The sequence below is a fragment of the Chelonus insularis genome, unplaced genomic scaffold, assembly GCF_013357705.1.
Source record: "Chelonus insularis isolate UGA/USDA-ARS -01 unplaced genomic scaffold, ASM1335770v1 contig_3_pilon, whole genome shotgun sequence".
Classification (NCBI taxonomy): Eukaryota; Metazoa; Arthropoda; class Insecta; order Hymenoptera; family Braconidae; genus Chelonus; species Chelonus insularis.
The window spans coordinates 3,067,178-3,091,356 of NW_023276556.1; the positions used below are offsets into that span (position 1 = coordinate 3,067,178).

At 31.2% G+C, this 24,179-nt stretch overlaps 2 protein-coding genes across 4 annotated transcripts; one reads left to right on the plus strand and one right to left on the minus strand.

Annotated features, from left to right (window-relative positions):
- The first annotated feature begins 985 nt into the window (after nucleotides 1–985).
- Nucleotides 986–23,851, plus strand: fry (Protein furry). 3 transcript variants are annotated; one of them, XM_035086229.1, is made up of 22 exons: nucleotides 986–1,309; nucleotides 1,805–1,872; nucleotides 1,943–1,981; nucleotides 2,216–2,377; nucleotides 2,449–5,110; nucleotides 5,238–5,414; nucleotides 6,027–6,173; nucleotides 6,560–6,730; nucleotides 6,841–6,990; nucleotides 7,106–7,275; nucleotides 7,353–7,624; nucleotides 7,708–7,862; nucleotides 7,952–8,115; nucleotides 10,735–10,935; nucleotides 11,746–11,882; nucleotides 14,445–14,549; nucleotides 17,305–20,313; nucleotides 20,401–20,569; nucleotides 20,931–21,103; nucleotides 21,180–21,254; nucleotides 21,749–22,060; nucleotides 22,143–23,851. In XM_035086229.1, the coding sequence occupies exons 2-22, from the start codon at nucleotides 1,830–1,832 to the stop codon at nucleotides 23,430–23,432; spliced, it is 9,783 nt and encodes a 3,260-aa protein (XP_034942120.1). In that variant the 5' UTR covers nucleotides 986–1,309; nucleotides 1,805–1,829; the 3' UTR covers nucleotides 23,433–23,851. The 3 variants fall into 3 exon arrangements, with proteins under 3 accessions (XP_034942120.1, XP_034942121.1, XP_034942122.1); XM_035086230.1 differs by lacking the exon at nucleotides 6,027–6,173 and having other exon boundaries at nucleotides 22,143–23,850; XM_035086231.1 differs by lacking the exons at nucleotides 20,931–21,103; nucleotides 21,180–21,254; nucleotides 21,749–22,060; nucleotides 22,143–23,851 and adding an exon at nucleotides 20,738–20,809.
- On the minus strand, nucleotides 8,107–10,470 carry LOC118068661 (thyrotropin-releasing hormone receptor-like). Its single transcript, XM_035086232.1, has 3 exons — nucleotides 9,257–10,470; nucleotides 8,762–8,945; nucleotides 8,107–8,321 (listed from the first exon to the last, which is right to left on the minus strand). The coding sequence occupies exons 1-3, from the start codon at nucleotides 10,079–10,081 to the stop codon at nucleotides 8,161–8,163; spliced, it is 1,170 nt and encodes a 389-aa protein (XP_034942123.1). The 5' UTR covers nucleotides 10,082–10,470; the 3' UTR covers nucleotides 8,107–8,160.
- Nucleotides 23,852–24,179: the final 328 nt, after the last annotated feature.

The following is a 24,179-nucleotide window of genomic DNA, read 5'->3' on the forward strand; positions in this document are numbered from 1 at the left end:
TCGCAAAAGTCCCAAAGTTCAATGGAGCAGTCGTGTGGTCTAATGTCTATATCACTGGCAAAATTTATTTATAGGACTTTTTCTTTAACAATGTCCGAATCCATGGACCTTGCAGAGAATAGATTATTGCTAAATTTGTCTTGTGTACTCTAACTTATGCTGACGTAGAGAATTTTGCGCGTGACTGAATTTTTCATACGTGATAACGTAAAACATACATACATGTCTACTATCAACTTTTTTTAGAATTAAAAATAGTGAATGAAAATGAATTCATTGACTTTGAATTTAATTATGCAAATCAAATAATAAGTTCATTACTTATAATTCATCTTCGAGATTTCCTGGAATATTGGTTAATAAATTAATTTGTTTTTTTTTATCATTCATTATATCATAATATTATTTATAATACTATAAGCATTATTTAAGTAATTATATAATTATATGAAATAATTTTAATTAAGATTATTTTATATAATTATTTTATATAAATGTATTTAAATATATTTATGTGTTAAAAAAGTATTAATATGTCTTAACAATAGAAACATAACAGTAAAAAAGATTTTCACCATTGTGTATTTTATAATATCTATAAAAAAATTTTTTGAGTAATATATAAAGATTTGTGTAAAATTAGGGTAAAATAATAACGAGTAAAATTGGTTATATTCATGTGCACTAGAGCACAGCACTTCCTGGAAAGCAAGCGTACATAAGAACCTTTGCTTCAAACGATGGACAATTCGTTTAACTTATGTGATTTTCTCTTAAGTTATAAAATTACTTAGTGTGCTTAAAATTATTTTTTTTTTATTAGTTAAGATTTCATCTGCTGATCTAAAAATTTTCAAAAATAATTGTTATTGGTTTTATTATCTTGAGTTTCAATATTATTTAAATACCGGAAATGAGCATTTAGCAAAAATTACAAGGGCGCTGCTTATGTTGTTCTGATTATACAGTTTCCGAATTTTGACAGTTGTAGGTGTCGCAATGGTCATCAATGGCGAAAAATTTAGTGAAAATTAAGCCATTTTTATTATTAATGTTTTTGCTAAGTTTGTAAAAATTACATTTTTCTTTTTATATTTTCCTGTATCAGTTTTATTGAAATAATTTTTTACACCTGTTACATCCACTTGGGATAAAAATTCCGATTTATTATGTACACAGTAGAAAAAAAAATTTACGAACAAATCCATTGTTAGAAGCGTCAAACATTTTAGTATCAAGCTTTCCAAATATTTAGATAATTTTTAATAAGAGTGCATTATTTTAATGAAAATGTAAATTAGTAATGAAGGTAAAAACAGACAAAAGTATTTACAATAATTAATCTAATAATATGAGTGAATATTAGTTTGATATTTGAGGTTATCGTTTGCAAATGAATCTATAGATACATATTTTATTTTTTTTAACTTTTCTATGCACTGATTGAACAATATGATTAAGAATTTTTATGAAGTATGAATTTAATTGAGTTTGAATAAAAATTTTAGTCGCTAATATTTTTTTAATGGAGTTTGTGAGTTATTGTAAACGGATACTTTTTTTATCTACTTGTATCTAAATACAATGAGATAATCGTTTGTTTATAAACTCAAATCAATTATTATCATCTTGTTATTATGTAAAATTTTTATTGAATTCGATTTTTATCAGTAGTTATTTATAAAGTAACATAAATACTCAATTAATATAAATATATATATATATATATATTTGGAATATATTAAAATATATAGAAATTATCGTTGAAAATATTACCGAATTATAATTGAGATTAATTTTGCAGGACTAAAAACAAATTTTAAACAAAAATGCCTCCCAATGGTGAAACAAGTGTAGCAAATATTACTGAAGGTAGAATATTATCTAATAATGTTGAAACTGTTATGGATAGGAAAAAGTCAATGTAATTTTCTATTTACAGAAATGGAAAATCAACCAAGTGGAGACGAGACACACTCTGGTAAGAATTAACTTTCAATGTCACTCAATCACTTATATATAAAAACTATTACTTTAGTATGAACTATTGTTAAGTAGTTCTTAATCAAGTTAGAAGAATTGTGTGGGTATCTGTTATGTACAATATCACAAGGCTTCGATTCCCAGTAGAGTTCAATTCGTATTATCAATATACCGGTTTTTTTCTCTTATCTCGATTCAAAATATACATTTATGTTATAATAAATTCTTTTAGAAACAAATGAATCAAGAAATACTCATGGAGAAGGATCACAAGAAAGCGGAGTCGAAACGTCATCCAATCCTTGTCAAGATTCCTTGACTTCACATGGATCTCAAGGAGAAGGGAGTGATGCTTCTAGCATTTATACAGCCAATGCTTCTGTTTCTGGCTATGGTAAATATAATAAAATTTTTTAAAATCAAAATATGTAATAGAATATTGGATATAACTTTTTTTTTCTTCAGAGACAAGTTCCAGTAGAGTGAGTGCAATTACTGTTGTTCTACCTTGGGGAGCTCAAAAAGAAACTGTTAAGCCCCAACAAATAGAAGATATGGAACTTAGACCTGGTGAATATGTAATGCGAATTCTATTTGCTGATTTTGCCGCTCAAGCTGAGAGAAAAATTGAAGCAGTAATGGCAGAAACTGAGAAGCCACTCTCTAAAGTATTACAGAGAGGAGAAGATACTCAATTTGATCAGTTATTATCAGCTTTTGGTTCGGTTGCTGAACATTGTCTTCCATCAATCCTTCGGGCATTATTCAAATGGTATGAACGACAATTAGCAGATCAAGGAAATGATCAAAAAAAACCTGCACCTGGAAAAGAAGATCAAAAAGGTAAAAGTATTATGTATACAATAGTGTCTGGTTCTGAAAAAGTTGAAACTGTTGAAAAAAGTGAAGCTGATCTTCTCCAAGAACGCCGAGATCTTGCAGTTGAATTTATTTTTTGTCTCATGTTGATTGAAGTTTTACGCCAGTTACCATTTCATCCAGGTCACGAGGATTTGGTTACAGAAATTGAGAATATTGCATTCAGGCATTTCAAGTATAGGGAAGGCATTCAGAATGAACCAAATGCTGCAAATATTCACATCATTGCTGATTTATTTGCTGAGGTCATTGGAGTTCTTGCTCAATCTCGTTTCAAGGCTGTGAGAAAACAATTTATGATTGAATTAAAGGAGTTACGAGCTAGAGAACCCGGCCCTCATACAACTCAAAGCATCATTTCACTACTGATGGGTATGAAATTTTTTAGAGTGAAAATGGTACCGATTGAGGAATTTGAAGCATCATTTCAATTTATGCAAGAGTGTGCTCAGTATTTTTTGGATGTTAAAGATAAAGACGTTAAACACGCATTGGCAGGACTTTTTGTAGAAATTTTAGTTCCTGTTGCAGCGGCTGTAAAAAATGAAGTTAATGTTCCTTGTTTGAAAAATTTCGTTGACATGCTTTATTCAACAACTTTGGATATGTGCACTAAATCTAAACATCGTTTAGCTCTATTTCCTCTAGTCACATGCCTTTTATGTGTGAGTCAAAAACAATTTTTCTTACAAAATTGGCACTATTTTCTAGCAATGTGTCTTTCTAATTTAAAAAGTCGTGATGCTAAGATGAGTAGAGTCGCTCTCGAAGCTCTTTATCGATTGTTATGGGTTTACATGATTAGAATAAAATGTGAAAGTAATTCAGCAACCCAGAGTCGACTTCAGAGCATTGTTAACTCACTTTTTCCCAAAGGATCTAAAGCAGTAATACCTCGAGATACTCCTCTAAATATTTTTGTTAAAATCATTCAGTTTATAGCTCAAGAAAGACTTGACTTTGCAATGAGAGAAATAGTGTTTGATTTATTGTCAGTTGGAAGGCCAGTAAAAGTCATTCTAACACCTGAAAGAATGAGTATTGGTTTGAGAGCATTTTTAGTTGTTGCTGATAGTCTTCAGCAAAAAGAAGGAGAACCTCCAATGCCAAGAACTATGGGTGTATTACCTAGCGGTAATACAATGAGAGTAAAGAAGACTTTTCTCAATAAAATGTTAACTGAAGACACAGCTAAAAGTATAGGGATGTCATCTTACTTCCCTCATGTTCGTAGAGTCTTTGTTGATATTCTCAGAGCTTTAGATGTTCATTATGGCCGACCTTTAATGATGACGAGCACTCAAAATATGAATAAAGAACCAGATGAAATGATAACGGGAGATAGAAAACCAAGAATCGATTTGTTCAGAACTTGTGTGGCTGCGGTTCCACGATTAATCCCTGACGGAATGACTGGAGCAGAATTGGTTGATCTTTTAGCTCGAATTACTGTTCATATGGATGAAGAACTTCGCGGTCTTGCTTATCAAAGCTTACAAACACTAGTCCTAGATTTTCCAGACTGGCGACAAGATGTTGTTCTTGGATTCACACAATTTCTTGCGCGAGATGTTCAAGACACTTTTCCTCAACTTGTTGATAATGGATTGAGAATGCTTTTACAACTATTAACATCTTGGAAAAATGCTTTATCCAATCCAAGTCCGAGATCTAAGGAACAAACGATTGAAAATAACAGAATTAATCCAAGAATTGATCCTATTGTAAAGAAAATTGATTCCTCAAGTCAAAGGATTGAACAAGCTTCAAGTGTATTCCACTTAGTTGAAGGATTTGCTTTAGTGATGCTTTGTAATTGTCGACTTTATCCAAGACGATTAGCAGTTCATATTCTTCGTGAAGTCAAGATGATTTTAAAAGCTGTAGGTGGTCCAGAAACTGATCAACCAGTAATTGATGTGATTGATGCATGTTGTCCATCAGTTATAGAAAAGTGTTATCACCTTTTACCACCAGCAGAGAAAGCCGCAGCTGCAGCTACATCTAATATAGATTTACAATGGATCGCTGATAGAAGTAGCTGTATATGGACTGCAGGATTTCATGATGAAAATAGTATCAAAAGTTCATCCCTACTCAACCTTAATGGAGCAGATCCTTGGAGTACTTGTTTATTTGCTTTTTTAGAAAGAGATCGAGTACTTTCATTGTGTCCTAATGCTATTGCCCATTCATGGCCCATTGTATTTACGAGAATCAATTCCCTCTTCACTGTCATTGATCCAACGTAAGTATACTTATATAGATTTTCTTCAAGGTTGACATTGTTGAATAATTATTTCTATTGAAAATTTAAAAAAAAGGCCAACTAAATAATTAAAAATAGATGAAGTTTAAAAATTAATTTATTTCAGGCCAGTAAATGACAATAGAGCTTCATTATTGAGAAGTTCAGCTACAGTAAGAAAACCTATAAACGAGCGAGATGTTTACTTGCATATTTGGAAAAATTATTTAACTTTTGGTTATCGAGTCGTCCCACCTATTCCGAGCCCAATTATTCGATGTGCTAGTCCAGATTTAAGTCTCAGGTAAATTACAGTTGAAATTTTTTTGCAAAATAATATATAATTAAAAAATTAATGATGCATAATTGCTACTAAATAATTAATTATATTTAAAAATGATTAAATATTTAAAAAATCTTTTACACTAGTTTATAAATAGTATAAACATATTTTATTAACATAATTAATTTAATATTTATTGGTGTTGGGTCTTGTCTGCTTATGTCTGTAGTGTTGACTCTAGCCAATCACTATACTCCAATTTTTTATTTTATTTTTACTTAGACAACACACGTTTACAAATTCTTAGAAAATTTATTGATAAAATTTTTTTTAATTCTAATTCATTTTATATTTATAGAAAATAATATAAATTGTTCGTGATAAATGTACAACACAGCACCATTTTTTACTCTAATTTGCATTTTACCGCTATTGAATTAAAATATAATGCATGATTATTGTCTATTAACTAATAATTCGATGTAACTCTCTAACTTTCCTTCTTTTTAACCGTTCTTACTAAAATTCTATCTCCTTGTATTTCTGTCTGTAATTTACTCCTTTGCGCTAAAACCAGTAAAAAATACGTCTGATAAAATAAGCATTGGTGGTACACTGTATTGCATACTCTAGTGGTCAGCATACGGTGGACTTTGGTGTGTTGTGCATGAGTAAGGAGTTGAGTCAGAGCCTGGAGAACCTCGGCGGGGCACAGACCCTGCCGGGCCGATTCTCCGTACCATCAATATCTGGAATCTACACCAGGCATAAGCGGACCAGGTGAGCCTAAGTGACAAAAAACTTCGCAAAAGAGATGAATAAGAATTTATTTCATCGTAAAAAAGATAATTTTTATAAATTATATCACATACTTCACACAGGAAGATCGTTTGATTGTGCACAACTATTTTTCAACTAATTACTCAATAGATTAAAATTTAGAAGTTGAACTATCTTATAGTTAAATAGATATCACTAGATTTTTATCAACACTTTTAACTTAGATTAGACTATTGTAGATTCACGATTAGTACATTTAAATAGATTAGAGATCATTATGATTGGTGTTTGTGCACTTAAAAACACATCATTCATTTTTCAATACACGGTTGATGATTTTATGGATTATCATAATAGTTTTGGTAATTGAAAATTAATTTCTGCAGTTCATCACCTGACAGTTTATCGGCGGAACGTGGTGATAATAAATCTCCAGGAACAAATGCAAGCCCAGCAGCATTATATAAACTTACAGTGCCATTATTAAGATGTGAGACTGTTGATGTAAGAGACGCTGTGGTTCAAGCAATGGGAAAAGTAAACGCTGATGCTTTAAAGTAAGTGAAAATTTTATTTTTTTATAAACATCAAAATTAAATACCATGAAGGTTGATTGTAATAATTTATAAAGTGGAAAATTAACTAATTGAATTTCATTACTTTACAGAGACTTGATGGAAGAACTTGTTCCTTACATCCGTGAAGCAGTGGATAGAAAGCAGGAAAACATGAGAAGACGACGGAGGCGGGATGCTTTAAGACTTCAACTAGTTAGAGTGTTAGAGTTTATAGCAGAGTATGGAATTTTTGGAGTTTGGTAAGAGAAGAGTTATTATTATGAAAACTATTTTGTACAGAAATATCTGTTACTATCCATATAATTTAATTATTTTATAATTAAATGTTTCATTTTATTGAAATATTAATTTTAGCCCAGCAGTACTTGACAGAGAAACTCAGTCCCTTCATCCAACTTTCATTGAATACATCGATGGAGTGAGAGTTTATCTTGAAAATGAAACAGATAAAGAAGCTCCCGCTGTTCGGGATATTAAATTACATTTTTGTAATTTTATTAGAAAAATGATTAAGAGTTTTTCGTGTAAGTTTGAAGATAATTCAAAATTATTTTAAATAGTACAAAAGTAAAAATAATTTATGACTTTTGGTTTTCTCTAGTGGAAGCATGTCATTCATTGGTAAAACGAGATTTAAGAAGAAATTTATTCACCTTATTCGCAACATGGGCTGGTCCTTATGGTAAACCGCTGACAAATTCTATAACATCTTTGGACGAAGAAAGATCGTGCTCAGAATTGCAACTATCAGCTTTACAAGCCATGAGTAGTCTCTTGTGTTGTGGATCTTGTTTTAATCCCCAATCTTTGTCTGAAGAAGGTGCAATTTTATATCAGTGGTTAGATCTGTTACTTGCTAGTAAAGATGAAAAGGTTTGTTGTGAATATTGAAAATAAAAATCACAATTTTAGAGAATAAAAATAATAAAACTCAATTTAATCCTCTAATTTTAAAGATTTACGCTTTGGCTCGAGAAACTGTTGTATTACTACTAGAAGGTAATCCAGATATTGGAACTCTTCTGGATTGGGTGATTGATCGATGTTATACGGGAATTCCTCAAGTAGCTGATGGCTGTTTTCTTGGTTTAGCAACAATTTTTAGTGCCAGGTATTATTCTACAAAACTTTTTTTCAATTTTGCTTATATTTACAATTTTTTATTTTAAATTAAAAACAATTTATTTATTTACTATCTAGGGAATACCCTTGCGATCATTATACAAGCGTGATAAATGTCAGTCTGATGAATACTGGATGTCCTCGCGCACCCGTTCAAGATGCGGCTCTTCAACTCCTTCAACTATTAGACCAGAGATTTTTTGGTAACGTGCGACCTCTTCCAACTGCTGACCCTGAGACCAGTAAGTTTTTTCTATCGCTTATATAGCTGTTGTGATTGTTACTTTTTAATTATCACTGGCTAAACTCGAATTTTGTCTTAACAAAAAACTTCTTCTTGAATTTTGAGAAAATTGTTGTAATTCACACTCTTCGGTCCAAGGAACTTCGAAGACTATTGTTTTTTGACGTCGCATTGAATTGTTGTATGATTTTCGATAATCCGAAGCTGTTACAAAGTCAAAAAAGAGTTATATTAGGATTATTAATTTAACTTTGAATAAACAAAAAATTTTTCCATGATATTTAATACTGGAAACTGATCCAATTAGTTCAAGCATATAATTTTGAATAAATGATAGCATTATTGAAATTTCTCGATAGATACATTGAGGCTTCTGTAAATTACATTTTTCAATAATTGTTTGTCTTGTCAAATTGCATTTCAGATTTGTGTAGATTTTTATTAAATGAAACTTGATGAAATGGATTGTTTGAATATTTGGAAATAGAATGTTTGGATTAAATTGTTTGCTAATTAAATTCACTAAAATGAATGCTATTAAAGCTATAAATCTCATGTTATCAGTCAACAGATTGAAGGTTTCAAGAGATTTATTTATACTAAAACTCTTGCACAATCTGTTTAACTTGGAAAAGTTTTATTACCATGATTCGACATTGGTGTACCAGAATTCCATCGCCTTGGTCGTTTGAAGATGATTGCGATTACAGCATTACGGAAGTTCTGTCCACTTGCGCAGTATAAAACGAAATTAATTCCGAAGTTGGTATCGAACAACAGGTTACAGATATGTTGAGTTATTATTACTGCACGTGGTGGTTCTCCTTCCTAAAGAAACATTAAAGGTAGACAATGATAAACAGAGAACATAAGTTATCAATTAGAAAAGTTTTCTGCTTTATTATATACTTTTTCCTTAGTTTAATATTGTAGAAAATAACTTTTTTAACAAATTAAAAAATTATCACTCATAAATTGTAATTAAACGATTAATTTTTGAGATGTTGATCAAATTTAATCAAAAACGTGAATTATTTGATAATATTGATTAAGAAATTTCATATTAATATTAATGATTAAAATATTAATAATATTAAAATTAATATCGTTAATAAAAATCAACAATGCTTTTGACTCACCTCAAGGAATGCACGAACTCTCATGACGTAAGCGGGTAGATTAAAGCACAGAAAAAAAGTTGAAACAACTAAAAGCATTTTAGTGACCTTTGTTTGAGATAGCTCTAAAGATTTACCCTTTGTATTTCTTTTATTTTTTATCGAACTTGTCAAATTTATTCGGACTCTAGCAAGCCGCCAGACAGTCTTGATTATTAGTCCATTGAGAATAACAATCACAGTAAATGGTAGAACAAACGTAAGAATTGTATCAGCAACATTAAAAATCCACGCCAAATGTTCCCATTCATCAGCAAGTCCGCAAACAGTTGAATTAAACTTTTGATTCGACGGTCTAGAACTAGAGAACCAAAGAACTGGACTACACAAAATTGAACCAATTATTGTCAGCCCAATTAGGATTGTTTTTGCTCGGGCAACTGTACACATTGATTGACGGCGAAGTGGGTAAAGAACGACAATGAATCGTTCAACCGTAAATGAGACAACGAACCATACGCTTAAGAAGCTACAGAGCGTTGGTAAATACACGAAGAATTGACAATAACCGGGGCGATTAAATAAGCCAACACCAACCATATTAAGCCAAGCTATTAACAACGATATGAGGAAACCAGTATCACTAATAGCTAGTGCTGATAAGTACCAGCTTGATGAAACACTTCTCATCTTGGTTTTACAGAAAATGTAAACTGATAAACAGTTGCCCAATGTTCCTAATGACACTAAAACTGGAGTATAATACATTTGGACACCAAATATTATTGTTTCTACCCAATCCGGAGATTGTATTAATGTTTTATTTGCTTCTTTTCTTGATTCCATAACGTTTTAATGATAGTTACAATGCTTAAAAACACTAAGAGTACATCTGCTTTATAGTTCAATCCATATAATTTATCCACGTGGGTTATGAGGAAGTTTATTTGTCTTCATTGAATAATGACTTGGCATATGTGCCAAAATATTTCTTCTTAGTTTCTTTTCAAGGTTCAAGATAATTTAATTTAACTCGTAACATTGTTAACATGGTGCACTTTTCTTAGACACTGATGAAATTTCAATTGTGTTAAAATTGATTAAAGACACAAAGTTCAATGAACGAATAATAACTCTTAAATACAATCGATTGTAGGAAGATATTCGGATGTCAGAAAAGATCATAAAATATGATAGAACATTGAAAAATACGCGAGAATATTTCCCTCATTGGATCGACGTTCTACCTATTTCTGCGAGCTCTCTAGTCCGATGGAAGCTTGATAAAGCCCGCGAAGTTTCCGGCTTCTGCGCGCATCAGGACTTTCTTACGCTCAGCCGTCACATCATGAATTTCGTCTCTTTCCCCTCTTCTTCTATTTATAAGAGATAATTATTATATGTTTCTATCATTACATCCACTTTTTTATGCTAGAACATTTTTAGATCTACTAATAAATAAACAAAAGTGTGAAAAATAAAAAACATTTTTATTCTAGACCAAGAAGAAGTTGGAGCTAATAGTTTGGGACCTGGAATAACATCTGAAGTAGTTACAGGATCAACAGGAGGAACATATACAACAGTTAAAGCTGGAACTCTTAATGCATTACTTACTACATCCTACTGTCGAAATCAAATGTATTTATCGACGCAATTAGCTCAACTTCATCCAGAGTTGACGATGCCAATGTTCAGCGGTAAGAAATTTGATTTAATTTCTAATTAGTTACTAATTGATAACTTATTTTAGCTTTTGATATAAAAATTTTCTGATAAGTAGTTAGAATAACAGTTGTTAACACACTAGAGTGAGTCTATTGAAGCTTTTCAGGGGTTTGAACATGAAAATAGCCGGATTAACTTGCCTAAATAAGATAAGAGAGGGTGTTGGAGCTCTCACAATAAACTCAGCATGTATAGACTAGTGTTAGGATGAAAAGTAGGACTTAGAGCGTAGTCCAAAGCTCATTGATAGTGACAACATTCCATGTAACAGAAATTATCACTCCATTTATAACTCGCAGGCAAATATCCGTCCTGTCTCTCACCCAGAAGTTCTGAATTTCATTCTAAAATCAAATGGATGAGCGAATTCTACTTTTAGAATCTAAACAAGCCTCAGTAACATGATGAAACTTTCTTCTTTTGCACTTTACTACTTTCCACCAGCCACTTAATCATGCTAGTTTTTATCTCATGTTCTATCTTGTTAGTTTTTTTATCTTGTTATCCATTCGTGGTTGATAGAATAATCGTAATTGCACGTAGAACATCTGTCAAGCATCAAAGTTTATTGGCAAAACACCTCTTTGGTTATTCATACTCCATCAATGCTTGCTGACTGCTTCAATCAAGTCCAACGAACTTAAAAGCTCCGACCTACCTATATCTTGGTCATTTTCTATCTTTCTTCATCTCTTTTCATCTTTATTTACCCCTTGTGTAACCATTTACTTCAATCCCCACTAATCTGCCATCATCTATCAACTAACATTTGGTTGTTACAGAGATAACTCATAGATTCCAAACTGCCAGACGTGAAGTTCGACAACTGTTGCTTCAATATCTACTACCGTGGCTCCACAATATGGAATTAGTCGACCCAAATGTTCCCCCGCCAGCTAATCCTTCAAGTTATTATCAGGTAATTAGTATTCAATCATAAATTAAAACAATGATCAGTAACTCCATTGAAATACTGATTATTAACAGTCACTGCGATAAAAATAAACTTTTTCGAAGTGATGAATATCGATTTCGATATCTTTTGCATACTGAGCGAGTGATCTATCAAATGAGATAAGTTTTCTTTGATCAAAGAAATTATCTCGTAGTTGTTTTGAATTTTTTCTTTAGTCAAAATCACTTGAAAAATCAAACTCAATGTCAATTCAGAAACATTGAGTATTAATCCAGGTAATTTTTAAAAGATAAGTTTTTTTGTTCATTATTACGTAAATATTTTTATAGTACTCAATGATAAAAGTTTACAAAATGAGTTCTAGTTAAATGAAACTTTAAATCAGCACTATAGTTAATGTATGCGAAGAATAAATAGAAATAAGTGAATGATTACAGAATTGATTTGAAGCTGAGCTATAGATATTCTAATTGAAATCACTGAAGTTCATTCCAAGATATTCCAATAATTATAGCATCATGTGGTTAATATTTTCTAAAATGTAGTCATTTATTAATATTGTTGGTACTTATCATAACGAAAGCTGGATAACAATACTTTTAATAAATATGAATAAATAAATAATTTTTTTTAGTTAACAACTAATAGATCATGCAAGCAAAAAATTGTAATTATATAAATAATTAAAATACTTATTAATTTGCAACATTATGAAATTCATTAAGATATCATCATATATACAAGACTTTTATGATGGTAAACTTAATTAGTTGGTGATGTAAAAAATCTCAAGAGAAAAAAATTTAATTGTAGAAAATGTCAAAACATAGTTTGTGTCTTTGTGAACTTGGCAAATAAACGAAAATAATGGGTTTTTGTGAAAGCCCGTTTTTATAAAAGGTCATTCCGGGTGAGAGTATACCTGAGCGAAGGAATATTTTTCACTTGGAGTACTTGTGATTTTAAAATGGCAATATCATTTAGTTTAAAGTTTATCATGCTATCTAATATGTTTTTTAACTATATCTTCCACAATTGTGGTATTTTAGATTAAAATATTGAATTTAACTTTGTTTTTAATCCTTCTATAAAACAAGTTTTTTAATGCTTTTATATTACTTATATTTCTTTTCATTGTTTTTTTTTTTTATTTTACGAAAATAATAATTGAAATCAACGGCAAGTTGAAGCTCTCGTGATATCAAACATTGATAATCATATATAGTATTTAGTTTTTCGAATTAAATAAAACATTAAAAGTTTTAAGAATTTATAAATTAATAATACACAATCCTGAAGAAACTTTCAACTTCATGAATATTTTATGCCAAGTTAGAATTTATGAAATGTTATTTGCAATTAGCAAATAAAATAAAATGACATATAATAGAACAAATGATAGTTAAAGTTCAAATAGAATGATCTATTTTTATAAACTAAGTGAAGTTTCCATTATCAGATAAACAACAGATATATGAAAGTCAATTAAAAGCTATCAAATGGAATAAGTTGACGAGTAAGTTTCAAAAAGAACGTTAATACCATTTTTCGAACAATATAAATATAACAATCGATATAATCGATCAGCATCCAGTTGATCAACACTTCTGTCAAGTTATACATTAAAGTCTGAATAATAAAACACTGGACAAGTTTGAGAGGAGCTTTTCAAAAGCAAGCATTAATACCTATCATACAGAACTGAAGAGACAAACATTAAAAAACAACTGTGAGTCACAATAAACTATATTCGACAGTTGACATCCCTTGGATTAATTGCTTCATATTGAAATTTTACTTGAATACTTCGATAAAATATAAATCTGGCATCAACCAGATTATCCTACAGTTATATTCGGCAGATAATGTTGAATAAAGCTCCAAGAGATATTCAGAATATATAACTTTATAATAATCCTTATTCTTTGATGCAGAAAGGATAATATGAGATGGAAATGACACTCCTTTATTGTACGACTGTAGAAGACATGGTTGTTACAAGCGAATGCTATTAACTGAGAATTCCCTCGAAAGAAAATCATCTTCCACTGCACTCTAGAATTACCTCAATGCAATTACCACCGTTTCCATCGTATGGACATGAAGTATCGATATTATCTTAAGATTTCAAGCATCTGGATGAGCCATAGAAGTAGATTATAGATTAAATCAGCAAGCTTAAAGTGACTGTAATACAATTTTCTATGGGTGTTCTAAACCTTATTTCTATTCCGATTTCTTTTCATACATTACATACATGAATTCTATGTTTATTTAAAAATAGATTTTATAGCACCAATTGATATTAATTACACACTTGAGTTAATTGTTTAAACTATTTTTTATGCTCTATAAAATTATTTTATCGTTTATTTATTATTGATATTTCGTGTTTTACTATCATTAAGGGTACTTCTTTATGAGTATTAGTGTCTAATGGACCTCTCATACATGTATAACATTCTAAAAGAAAATTGTCTGGTTTGCTTTTATCTTTTTTATTTTTATCATGATTATATTTTGCTTTGCAATATGAGCTTAAAGTGTATCAAAATTTTTTTCCAGTATTATATGACTGATATCACGCGAGGAGGTGCTAGAAGAGAAGGTTGGGGATCTGCTGAAGCTACAGAGATGGTTCTAAATAATTTATTTTATATCACAGTCAAGGTAATGAAACGTTTAATATTTTTTTTTTCATCTTTTATATGAGATATAATGAATTATTGAAGATTACATTCAAAGTTTATATTTGAAATATTTTTTTAATTTTATTACTTTAAAAGAAGTTAAAGAAATAAATTACTATTTCTACAATCAGTGAAATTCATAACTACTAAATTAAAATGTTTTTTTTTTTGTGCAAGTATTAATGATTCTTTGGAAGAGTTCTCTTTATATAAAAAAGTAAAATTGAACGTTTATTACAGTTGAGATAATAAAAAAGTTCTACTTTGAACACATCATTGCTTACATAGCAAAAAAAAAATGATAGATAGAGTAAAAACATATGAAGTCTTTTACTGGGAAGCACAAATTTAGTGATAAAAAATTTTACAAGAACTTTATTGTATGTAGGGAACATTGGCAATTTTGATAAATAATTTGACTCATAAATATTTTGAACATAAACTTATGCATATCTACAATATCTTTTAATTTGCAAACCCCTTTTACAGCATAATATAAATTTTAATTTTACAAAGCATAGCGTATATACTTTGAATCTGTTTTTCATAAAGAAAATAAAATGTCATGTAATGAACAAATTCTTTAGTAGTTTAGAAACCGTAAAATCTGTTTAATAATTATTTATTCTTTTATTGAATTTACTGGAGCTATTTTGAAAAAGAAAAAAAAATATCACATTCTTCTTTTTTAAAATCCTTTGTTTTGTTTAAAAAGAACCAGTTTTCAAGACAGTAAATACCTTGAATATGCAAAAGTAAATCGTTCGAATATTTTTTTTTCATCTTATCGAGTTAAACGGATAGAAAAATTTAACAATAAATATCTTTTTCAAAATAATAAAAAATATTATCTATTTGTGCTTCACTGTTCTGTGAAAACATTTACTCACTTTTAAAAACTAACGGGACTCATGACACCTCTGAAATTAGTTTATCTCTATAGAGAATTTTTTTTTTTTTTTCAACTGAACAATATTTTTATCCATTTATTGTGGTAAAATAATCGAAAAAAAATGATGAGATTTTTTATTATAAAAGCAAATAATTTTTTTAGTGGATAGGTAATAAAATATTGAACAATTGATGAAGGAAAAACAATTGAGCTAAATAAAATTTGATCAAACCTCCAATTACTATTAATGACCTAAAAAGTTATTGCATAAAAATAATTGCTCTGAATTAATTAAAAAAAATGAATGAAGCTCATATAACCTATTATTGTTTAATAGCATGTGGTGGATGGTACATTGAAAAATTCATTATCTTCGATTATGATTCTTGCCTAATTATATTTCACTTTGTAGTAGACGGATAGGATCTTCAATATTATAAATGGTATATTCACCCCATGTTCTTGAAGTTGACCCGTATGCAGGTACGGTTGCAACAATTGATAAGTTAATGATAAAATTATTCTTTATTTCCCTTTTTCCACTCTTTTACGTCGTAGTCAAGTTTCAAAGGTGTACATAAATTGGAAAAATCTAATCAAAATAATTAATCTAATACTAAGCCACTTTATCACTCTATTGTCTAACAATATTAATAGCTCAACCCACGATTCCACTTCACAATAAATTCTTAAATCCGTTACAATAGTTTATCGATCTAATTATTCCGACATCAAAGCATTAACCATGCTAAGTGACAATCAATGACATAATAGCACATTATATGAAGTCCTTTGTCCATTTGGAAAGCATAAGAAGAATTTTCTAATTACTTAAGTGGACTGCGTAAAGTAACTTACATTATAATTTTATTATGTTGCGACATTTCATCAAATCAAATTTCCATCTTTAGTATATTTTAAAAATGCTTCAAGTTATGACGAATATTTCATTTAAATCCTTTTAATTTTTTTATGAATGCATTACAAAATGATATAAAATTTAATTAAAAATTATTCTTCTGTAGGACAAAATTCATAACTTGAAGAAAATTTTAATTTACAAAACTGTACAACATAAATTAAAATGAAATAGGCGAGATTTTTGGACGGAAATAGGGTTTTTAGGCCATGATAGAAGTTTGTATCAGTAGATCTCTAGAGCGAAAAAAATTCTTTTTGATCTTTTTTAATTATTTTAAATGGATAACTGGACAGAAAGACATTTCACAGGACTTTTTTTCAATAGCATCAGCTTTTGATAAAAAAATTGGTGAAAGCTTTATTTAAAACTTAATAGTTTAGACATAGAGAGTCATACATAAATGAATCTCGGAATACTTTTTTGTAGCTTTTATAATGAAAATCACCAGTAAGTGTTGACGTTATTTTGCTGTCAGATTTTTTTTCTTAAAAAAACATTTTCTATAGAGATTGCAAAAAACTATTTTTCATGTATATTTTTTTTGCTTCATTTAAAAGTAAAAAAATGATTTTCTAAATATTTTTATGACTCTGCTTATATACTTCTATCCATTTATGATCCTAATGTAAAATATTACCAATCTACTGTAATGATTATTTGAATATTTTTTATTAGAACGGAAAGTAAAATGTAATTGCAAATATAATGAACGTATTCAAATAATAGATATTGTTTGAGTAATCATCTACATACATGAAATTGTGTTTATTGAAGTAATCTTACGGTTATTAGTTTTATGCAATTATAACGAGATTTTTAATACATTTTACATAATGAAATTATTAAAGTTTTGCTAAAATAAAAAATAATAAAATTTTTTTCGTTATTAGTATTATTAAATAAGTTTTTTCATCATTACAGTTTTCTGATGAGCATCCAAAGGAAGTGGAAGAACTTTGGGCAACTTTATGCGGATGTTGGCCAAACAATCTTAAAGTTATTATTCGGTACTTGATAATAGTCTCAGGAATGGCACCTCAAGAATTGTTGCCTTATGCTAAAAGGGTAGTCTTGTTCTTAGCAAGAGCAAAATCGGATCGATTAGTAGATGAAATGATGACAGAGCTTCAGACTGTTGAAACATTGAATTGCTTGATAGAACGAACAGAAACTCCACCATTCTACAGATTAACTAGCATGAGAAAAGCATCATCGCATAGTGATGCTCCAGCAGCAGATCCTGGAAACCCACCTCGGGATTTAGCTGTTGAAAAAGGAACTATTCATACTAAGAGACACTCAGGAGAAGATCCCGTAAAAACAGGATCTAAATCTGATACTGCTTTAAGAGCATTAGCTGGCTTTCAAACTCCACGGACAGAAAAAACTAGAACTACAAGTGGACCTCCTATTTTACCTGATGATTTATCAACTCCTACAACAGAAGTTGAGCTGACAACGGATGAAAAAATGTATGGCCCTCGAGGAGGAAACTCTACAGTTTCTAACAAAGTTAATCAAGAAAAGTTTGACATTCCTCAACCACATCCTTTACCTATGCCAGAGTATGGAGGGTACTTTGCTCCTCTCACCGAGTATCTACCCGACAGCTCACAGCCAATAAGTGGTTTTCATCGATGTAACATAGCTATAATGCTCTTGACGGATATTGTCGTTGATGGAGTGCAGCTAGACTGGTCGATTCATGTTCCTTTAATGCTTCACATTATCTTTCTTGGTTTAGATCACTCCAGGCCTCTCGTTCGAGACCATTGTCGTCTTCTTCTTTTAAATCTTTTAGTAGTACTCGGTGATCATCGTGATCATTTGGGTGTGGCGCGGTTACTTTTAGCATCAAAAACAGAACAATTAGGATTAGGACTTAGCACTCCATCATTACCTATTTTAGAGCATAACTTTACTGACGTAGATCCAGAATTTGATGCTTATTTATATGGTCCTCCCACAGCTCCACCTACGACTACACCACCGAGGTCGCATACACCACCTCCAGTATATTCTCCTCCCCCCGCACCACCTTTACCTGATACTGCAACGTCTTTTGTATCATCCTCAGATGCTTCTCCCTCTCATTCTCCTACTTTGCCTACGTCTGTAACACCGCCTAACTCTGCGACGCATAATCAAATTAGAGATCAGATTAAAGAATCTGCTACTTCATCGGGATCTTTACCAGCAATTCCACCTCCGCCACCTCTCCCTTCTTCACCGTCGGTTTCTGGATCTTCTGATGCCTCTCCTTCTCACTCTCCTATTCCTTCTAACTCTTTAACACCACCAATTGTAACTCAAGGACAAATTAAAGATATATCAAAAGAATTTGAGACGCCTTTACGTGCCTGGCCACCGTCTTCAGGATCTAATGGACCTCCTCCAGTGATTGTTACACCTGAAGATGTTGCCAACTGGACTGGACCACAACCAGGTCCTAATATGCCTATTCAAGATGTTATAAAATCTTTAATCCATTTCCTTGCATCTAAGATAAATCAACCACTTTGGAATTATGAAGACATGACCGCTAAAGTTTGGTGGGTTAGAAGCGCTGAACAATTGACAATTTTGCTGAGGCATGTATTAAGAGTTTTTAGAGATTCTTTACCTCATGCTCATGTTAGTCAACGATGGGCAGAAACTGCATTACAATTAGGATTATCTTGTTCATCGAGACACTATGCTGGACGATCTCTTCAAGTATTTCGAGCTCTTCGAGTACCAATAACCTCTCGTATGTTATCAGATATTCTATCACGACTTGTAGAAACTGTTGCTGAGCAAGGAGAAGATATGCAAGGATATGTGACAGAACTTTTATTAACATTAGAAGCTGCAGTGGATTCTCTTGAATCGGACTTTAGACCATTGGACTTTATGAAAGAAATATTTAAATCAACTCCAAATTTGAATAATAAAGACGCTGCTTCAATTATGGCTGGGAAGAAAAACATGGGAATTGGCGGTTTTCCAGGAGCTCATGTTTTAGCTCATTTAAATCAAGGTGGACATGCTCGAAGTACTAGTTATTCTGTTAGCTATTGCATGAGAAAGTCAGCTGCTGGATCAACAACATCTAGTGAGCCCAAAGAGCTTGATTGCCGCAGTGGTGGTATTAAATATCCTAATTCAAATTTAGCAAGATCACGGTCAGCACAGTCTTTGAAACTTCTTGGAGATTCTGCTTCTCAAGATGATAAAATGACTATCCTGGCTCAGCTTTTTTGGCTGTCAGTATCTTTACTTGAGTCAGATTATGAGCATGAATTTTTATTGGCTCTAAGATTACTTGGAAGAGTTCTTCATCGTCTTCCGCTAGATCGTCCGGATGCACGAGATAAAGTGGAGAAACTTCAACAACAGTTAGGATGGAATTCATTCCCTGGTGTCCATGCATTACTTCTGAAAGGGTGTACAAGTCCAAACACATATGAACCAGTTGTTACACTTCTTTCACAATTTACACCACTTTTAGATTTACCATTCGTCGATCCCACGCAAAGTCTCGCATTTCCGATGAATGTTATTTCATTATTACCATACATGTTGTTAAATTTTGAAGATGCAAATGAGCTTTGTATAAGAAGTGCAGAAAATATTGCTCAAGTAAGCGCAGAGAAAGGGAAGAAATTAGATCACTTGGGTACTGTAATGACGTTATATTCTCGACGTACATTTAGCAAGGAAAGTTTTCAGTGGACTAAGTGTGTCGTTAAATATTTATATGATACTTATGCTCATCTCAGTTTTAATATGTTAGCCTTTCTTGTTGAAGTCCTTGAAAAAGGGCCTGCTAGCATTGCATTACCGGTGTTGAGTATTATTCACTGTCTCTTGCATTATGTTGATCTGGCATCTGAAGCAGCTCAACCGATCAATACAGAATTGCTGAGAGTAATTTCCAAATACGTTGAAGTAAGTTTTATAAAAGTAGTAACTTGATAAAAAATTTATCTCAATAAGAAAAAAACGAATAGTAATTATTTTGTTTTAATATCAAAGGGTCCAAATTGGAAAGAAGCTTTGAAAATATTAAAGTTGGTTGTAACAAGATCTTCAACTTTAGTTGCTCCGCCAACTTCAGTTCATGCTTCTTCATGGGAATCATCTTTGACTTCTCCACATCCTAGTTTTACAGATACAGAAATATTTTCAAAGAAAGAATTACCTGGTAAGATAAAAAAATACTAAAAGTTTAATAATTTTAAATTGCATGTTTTTATTAACTGTTATTAATAATTATTATAATTTATAATAACTATACTCTTATTAAATAACTTATTTTTTATTTTTTCTTTACCACTTGCATGGACTGCACATCTCACTCAACGCCTGTCAGGTTGCGATAAGAATAACAATGACTGTGTGTGGTTGTAAAAAGTTTATTTGGAATAAAATACGAATATTTTTATATAAATTTCTCTATATTTTAATTTTATTAGTACACTCTAACACTTCATTATTATTTTTTTACTAGTTCAAGATGAATTTTAATGAATTTTTGTTTCATTTATTTTTTGAATAATTAATAGGAAGAACTATGGACTTCACATTCGATGTAACTAAAACTCCTGTGATTGGAAAAAGATGGCTAAAACGTCCAGTTGATGATGTAAAAACTTCTGGATCCCCTCGACGTTCTTTATCATTATCCCCTGCTGATACCAATATTGTTTCTAGTTGGAAACGTCCATGGATGTCACAGGTAACTTATAAACTGATAAAAAAAAAAAATAGCAATCATGATTAATAATAATAATTATTATTATTTTTATTTACAGGGAAGAGTAAGAGAATGCTTAGTGAATCTCTTAAGACCTTTTGGACAACCAGTAGGCCTTCCCAAGAGTCCATCTGTAAGTATTTTCAATTTCAATATTTTCCCTAACTTTACAACCGTTACGATCCTATTTTTTTTTAGGATGAACATATTAGCTCATTGACACTATATAGCAAGGTAACGAGGGTTAACTGTAAGAAAGAAATAAATATGGCACACAAAAATAGACGAGGCTTACATTTTTTTAGAAATCGTTCGCGTTCATTTTATTCACTCGAGCTTCGAGTACACTAATTACATTCACAATTTATTAATTAAACAACTCAATTAGAGTTTTTCAATACTCTGTAATATTATGCAAGTAGAACTAAATCACATGTACTGTTTAAGTAAAAGTAATCAGTATATCCGTATATGCTTTATTGTTTATGAAAGCACAAGCCTTCAATTATCACGCTAAAGTGTCAGAAGAAGTATAATAAGCTTTGTCGTATAGATTCTATCACTTTTTACATAGATTCGAATGCAATTTATCATTTATTAATAATATTTATTTGTATGATAATTCAGGTGATATTTAGCCAAAGTTCCGATTTAATGGAACGGCAATCATCAATGGCATCGTCTACTGAAGAAGTTTCTGGTGCTAACAATGATTTAAGTGGTGGTTCTCGACGTGACGATGAACAGTTTGGAGTCTTCAAAGATTTCGACTTTTTGGAATATGAGAGTGAAAGTGTGGAAGGAGAAAGCACTGATAACTTTAATTGGGGAGTTCGAAGACGTCCACTTAGTGAAGGAGAAGAAAGAGAGTCAAGTCTACGACAATATGAAGAGAGTTTTAGTGAGAAAACTATTTCTTCTAGTAAACACGCCTCTCGGGTGAGTTACAAAAATTTTTATCACTTGGAAATAATATTTAGAAATTAGATTTATCGAATTTCTAATAAAAAAAAATTTTCAGCGTGGTGGAGTAGCTGAAGAATCATCTGACGATGAAGTGGGATCAGAATCACCACTTGATGAAGTTCCATCAGGTTCAGGAGCCGGTCAAGAAGCTAGTAGTATTCCTGGAATGTTTCCACCATCTTCATTATCATTAATACAAAATAGAACTCGTCATGATTCAAGGTCAGACACTTCAGGTTCTAGTGCTGGCGATTTAGGAGATGTAACACCTTGCAATGCTTCACCGAATTTATCAGCATTGATACCATTCCGTCAAGTAGTACGTGATGATGTTGAAGAAATGGGACGACAACAAATTCAAAATTTAATTTCACAGCCACCATATAATATTTTAGAATTTTTCCATTTACTTAGCAGAATTTTACGAGATGTGTGCAGCAAATCTGTTGGGTTATCTCGAGAAGCAGTGGCTTTGTTGACAAATGGAAGCACAGCATCCGCTCAATTAGCTTCCCATTTATCGAGTCACGCTGATTTATTGAGTTCAAAAGCTGAACCTCCATTAGTTTGGTTCTCCGTATCAGTTTTTGCAAATCAAAGACTTCATGAAACTTTAAGATTCGGAATGTTAGAGGTTCAAGAACATTTAGAAACATTTCTTGATAAAAAAGATCATGCAACAGAATGTTTAGAAGCAGTTAAGGCAACAAATAAACTTCAAGCTTTTGGAGAATCTCATGGAAGCGATTTTAATTCTGAAGAAATGCTTCTAGGACTTGGTCGATCATTTTATAAACTTCATTTTCAATTACTACTGTTAATAGAGGCATCAAATAAGATGCTATTAGCTTTAACCAAAGCCTCCAGAAGTGTAACAATTCCACTTCATGATATGTCAGCAGAGATATTACTAATGAAAACAGCACTCTGTCGAGCTCTAGAAGAAAGTACAGAAAGTGAACGTGGAACACCGACTCCTACTCCGAGCCCAAGTCCATTGCCTAGTGGCTCTCTTGAAGATATCTCACGAGTTGCAGAATTTTTGAGATCCGCGCGCTGGTCGGCGGCTCTTGAGGCTGTGAGATTATACCGGGCCCAATGGCCTAGTGATCCTTTCTTCGATGATGACGACGTAACAACAGCTGTCAATATGTATTGCAAATATTTAGGACAGGAAAGAGCAGATCTTTTCGTTGTTACAAAAAATGATAGTGAAATGACAGAAATTTTTGACAGACTGATGGAGAGTCTTTTCCGTGTTTTATCTGCAGTGACTGGATTGGAATCTGCAGTAAAAGCAGTTCGGATTCAACAAAACTCTCAGCATTCAAAAATCGACTGTTAGACCCAATATGTTATAAATGTTTTTGTCTATTCTTTATATAATTAGTTAAGATATTAGTTCTATTTAATTATTCTTGTGAGATGCACACCTCACCGTATTATTATTATTTGTCGAGTGACACACCCGTTTAAGGGCATTGTTATCTTAATTTTTCTCTTTTTCTCTCTAGACTATTTTTTGAAATATTTAACCATGGCATAAAAACAAATTAGTAAGTAATCAGGATTTTATGGACTGATTAGTTTTAATGAAATAAGAAAGTGAAGAATCAAAGAAGAGTAAACTGTTTTATTAATATATGTCATAAAAATATAAATGTCAAAGTCAATTATTGAATTAAATATTGTGAATGAGCAACAAAAGAATGAAATTGAAAAAAATATAAATATGATGAATTATTTATTAGAAACAAAATAAAGCATCTGAAATTAAATAAATTGATATTTAGAAATGATTTTTTTTTGTATTGCAAAAATTAGTTCCGTACCTTTGGAAAATAAACTTAAAACAAAAAATAAAATCTTAACATCTGTCTTTTTTAAAGCGTAACCATAAACTCGGTGAATTTAGCTTGGCACCCTACTTCTTCTTTTACTACGTATGTTCCGCCGTATAAAAGCTACAACAAGGCACGTGCCCTTTTGGTCGCTAACTTTTTTATTTCTTATTCTTTTACCCGTTTTCTTTTTTTATCTTTTTTTTATAATGTTTTTTTTATTACTTCTTTAATTTATTTACTCTTTATCC

Excerpts from the sequence above, each read along its gene's own strand:
- fry (XM_035086229.1), top strand. The coding sequence starts at position 1,830 with ATGCCTCCCAATGGTGAAACAAGTGTAGCAAATATTACTGAAG. Across the intron at positions 6,731-6,840 it reads GTAAACGCTGATGCTTTAAA|AGACTTGATGGAAGAACTTG; the intron begins GTAAGTGAAAAT and ends ATTACTTTACAG. Across the intron at positions 8,116-10,734 it reads AACTGCTGACCCTGAGACCA|ACCAAGAAGAAGTTGGAGCT; the intron begins GTAAGTTTTTTC and ends TTTTTATTCTAG.
- LOC118068661 (XM_035086232.1), bottom strand. The coding sequence starts at position 10,081 with ATGGAATCAAGAAAAGAAGCAAATAAAACATTAATACAATCTCCGGAT. Across the intron at positions 8,946-9,256 it reads GAGTTCGTGCATTCCTTGAG|GAAGGAGAACCACCACGTGC; the intron begins GTGAGTCAAAAG and ends ATGTTTCTTTAG. Across the intron at positions 8,322-8,761 it reads TACACCAATGTCGAATCATG|CTTCGGATTATCGAAAATCA; the intron begins GTAATAAAACTT and ends ACTTTGTAACAG.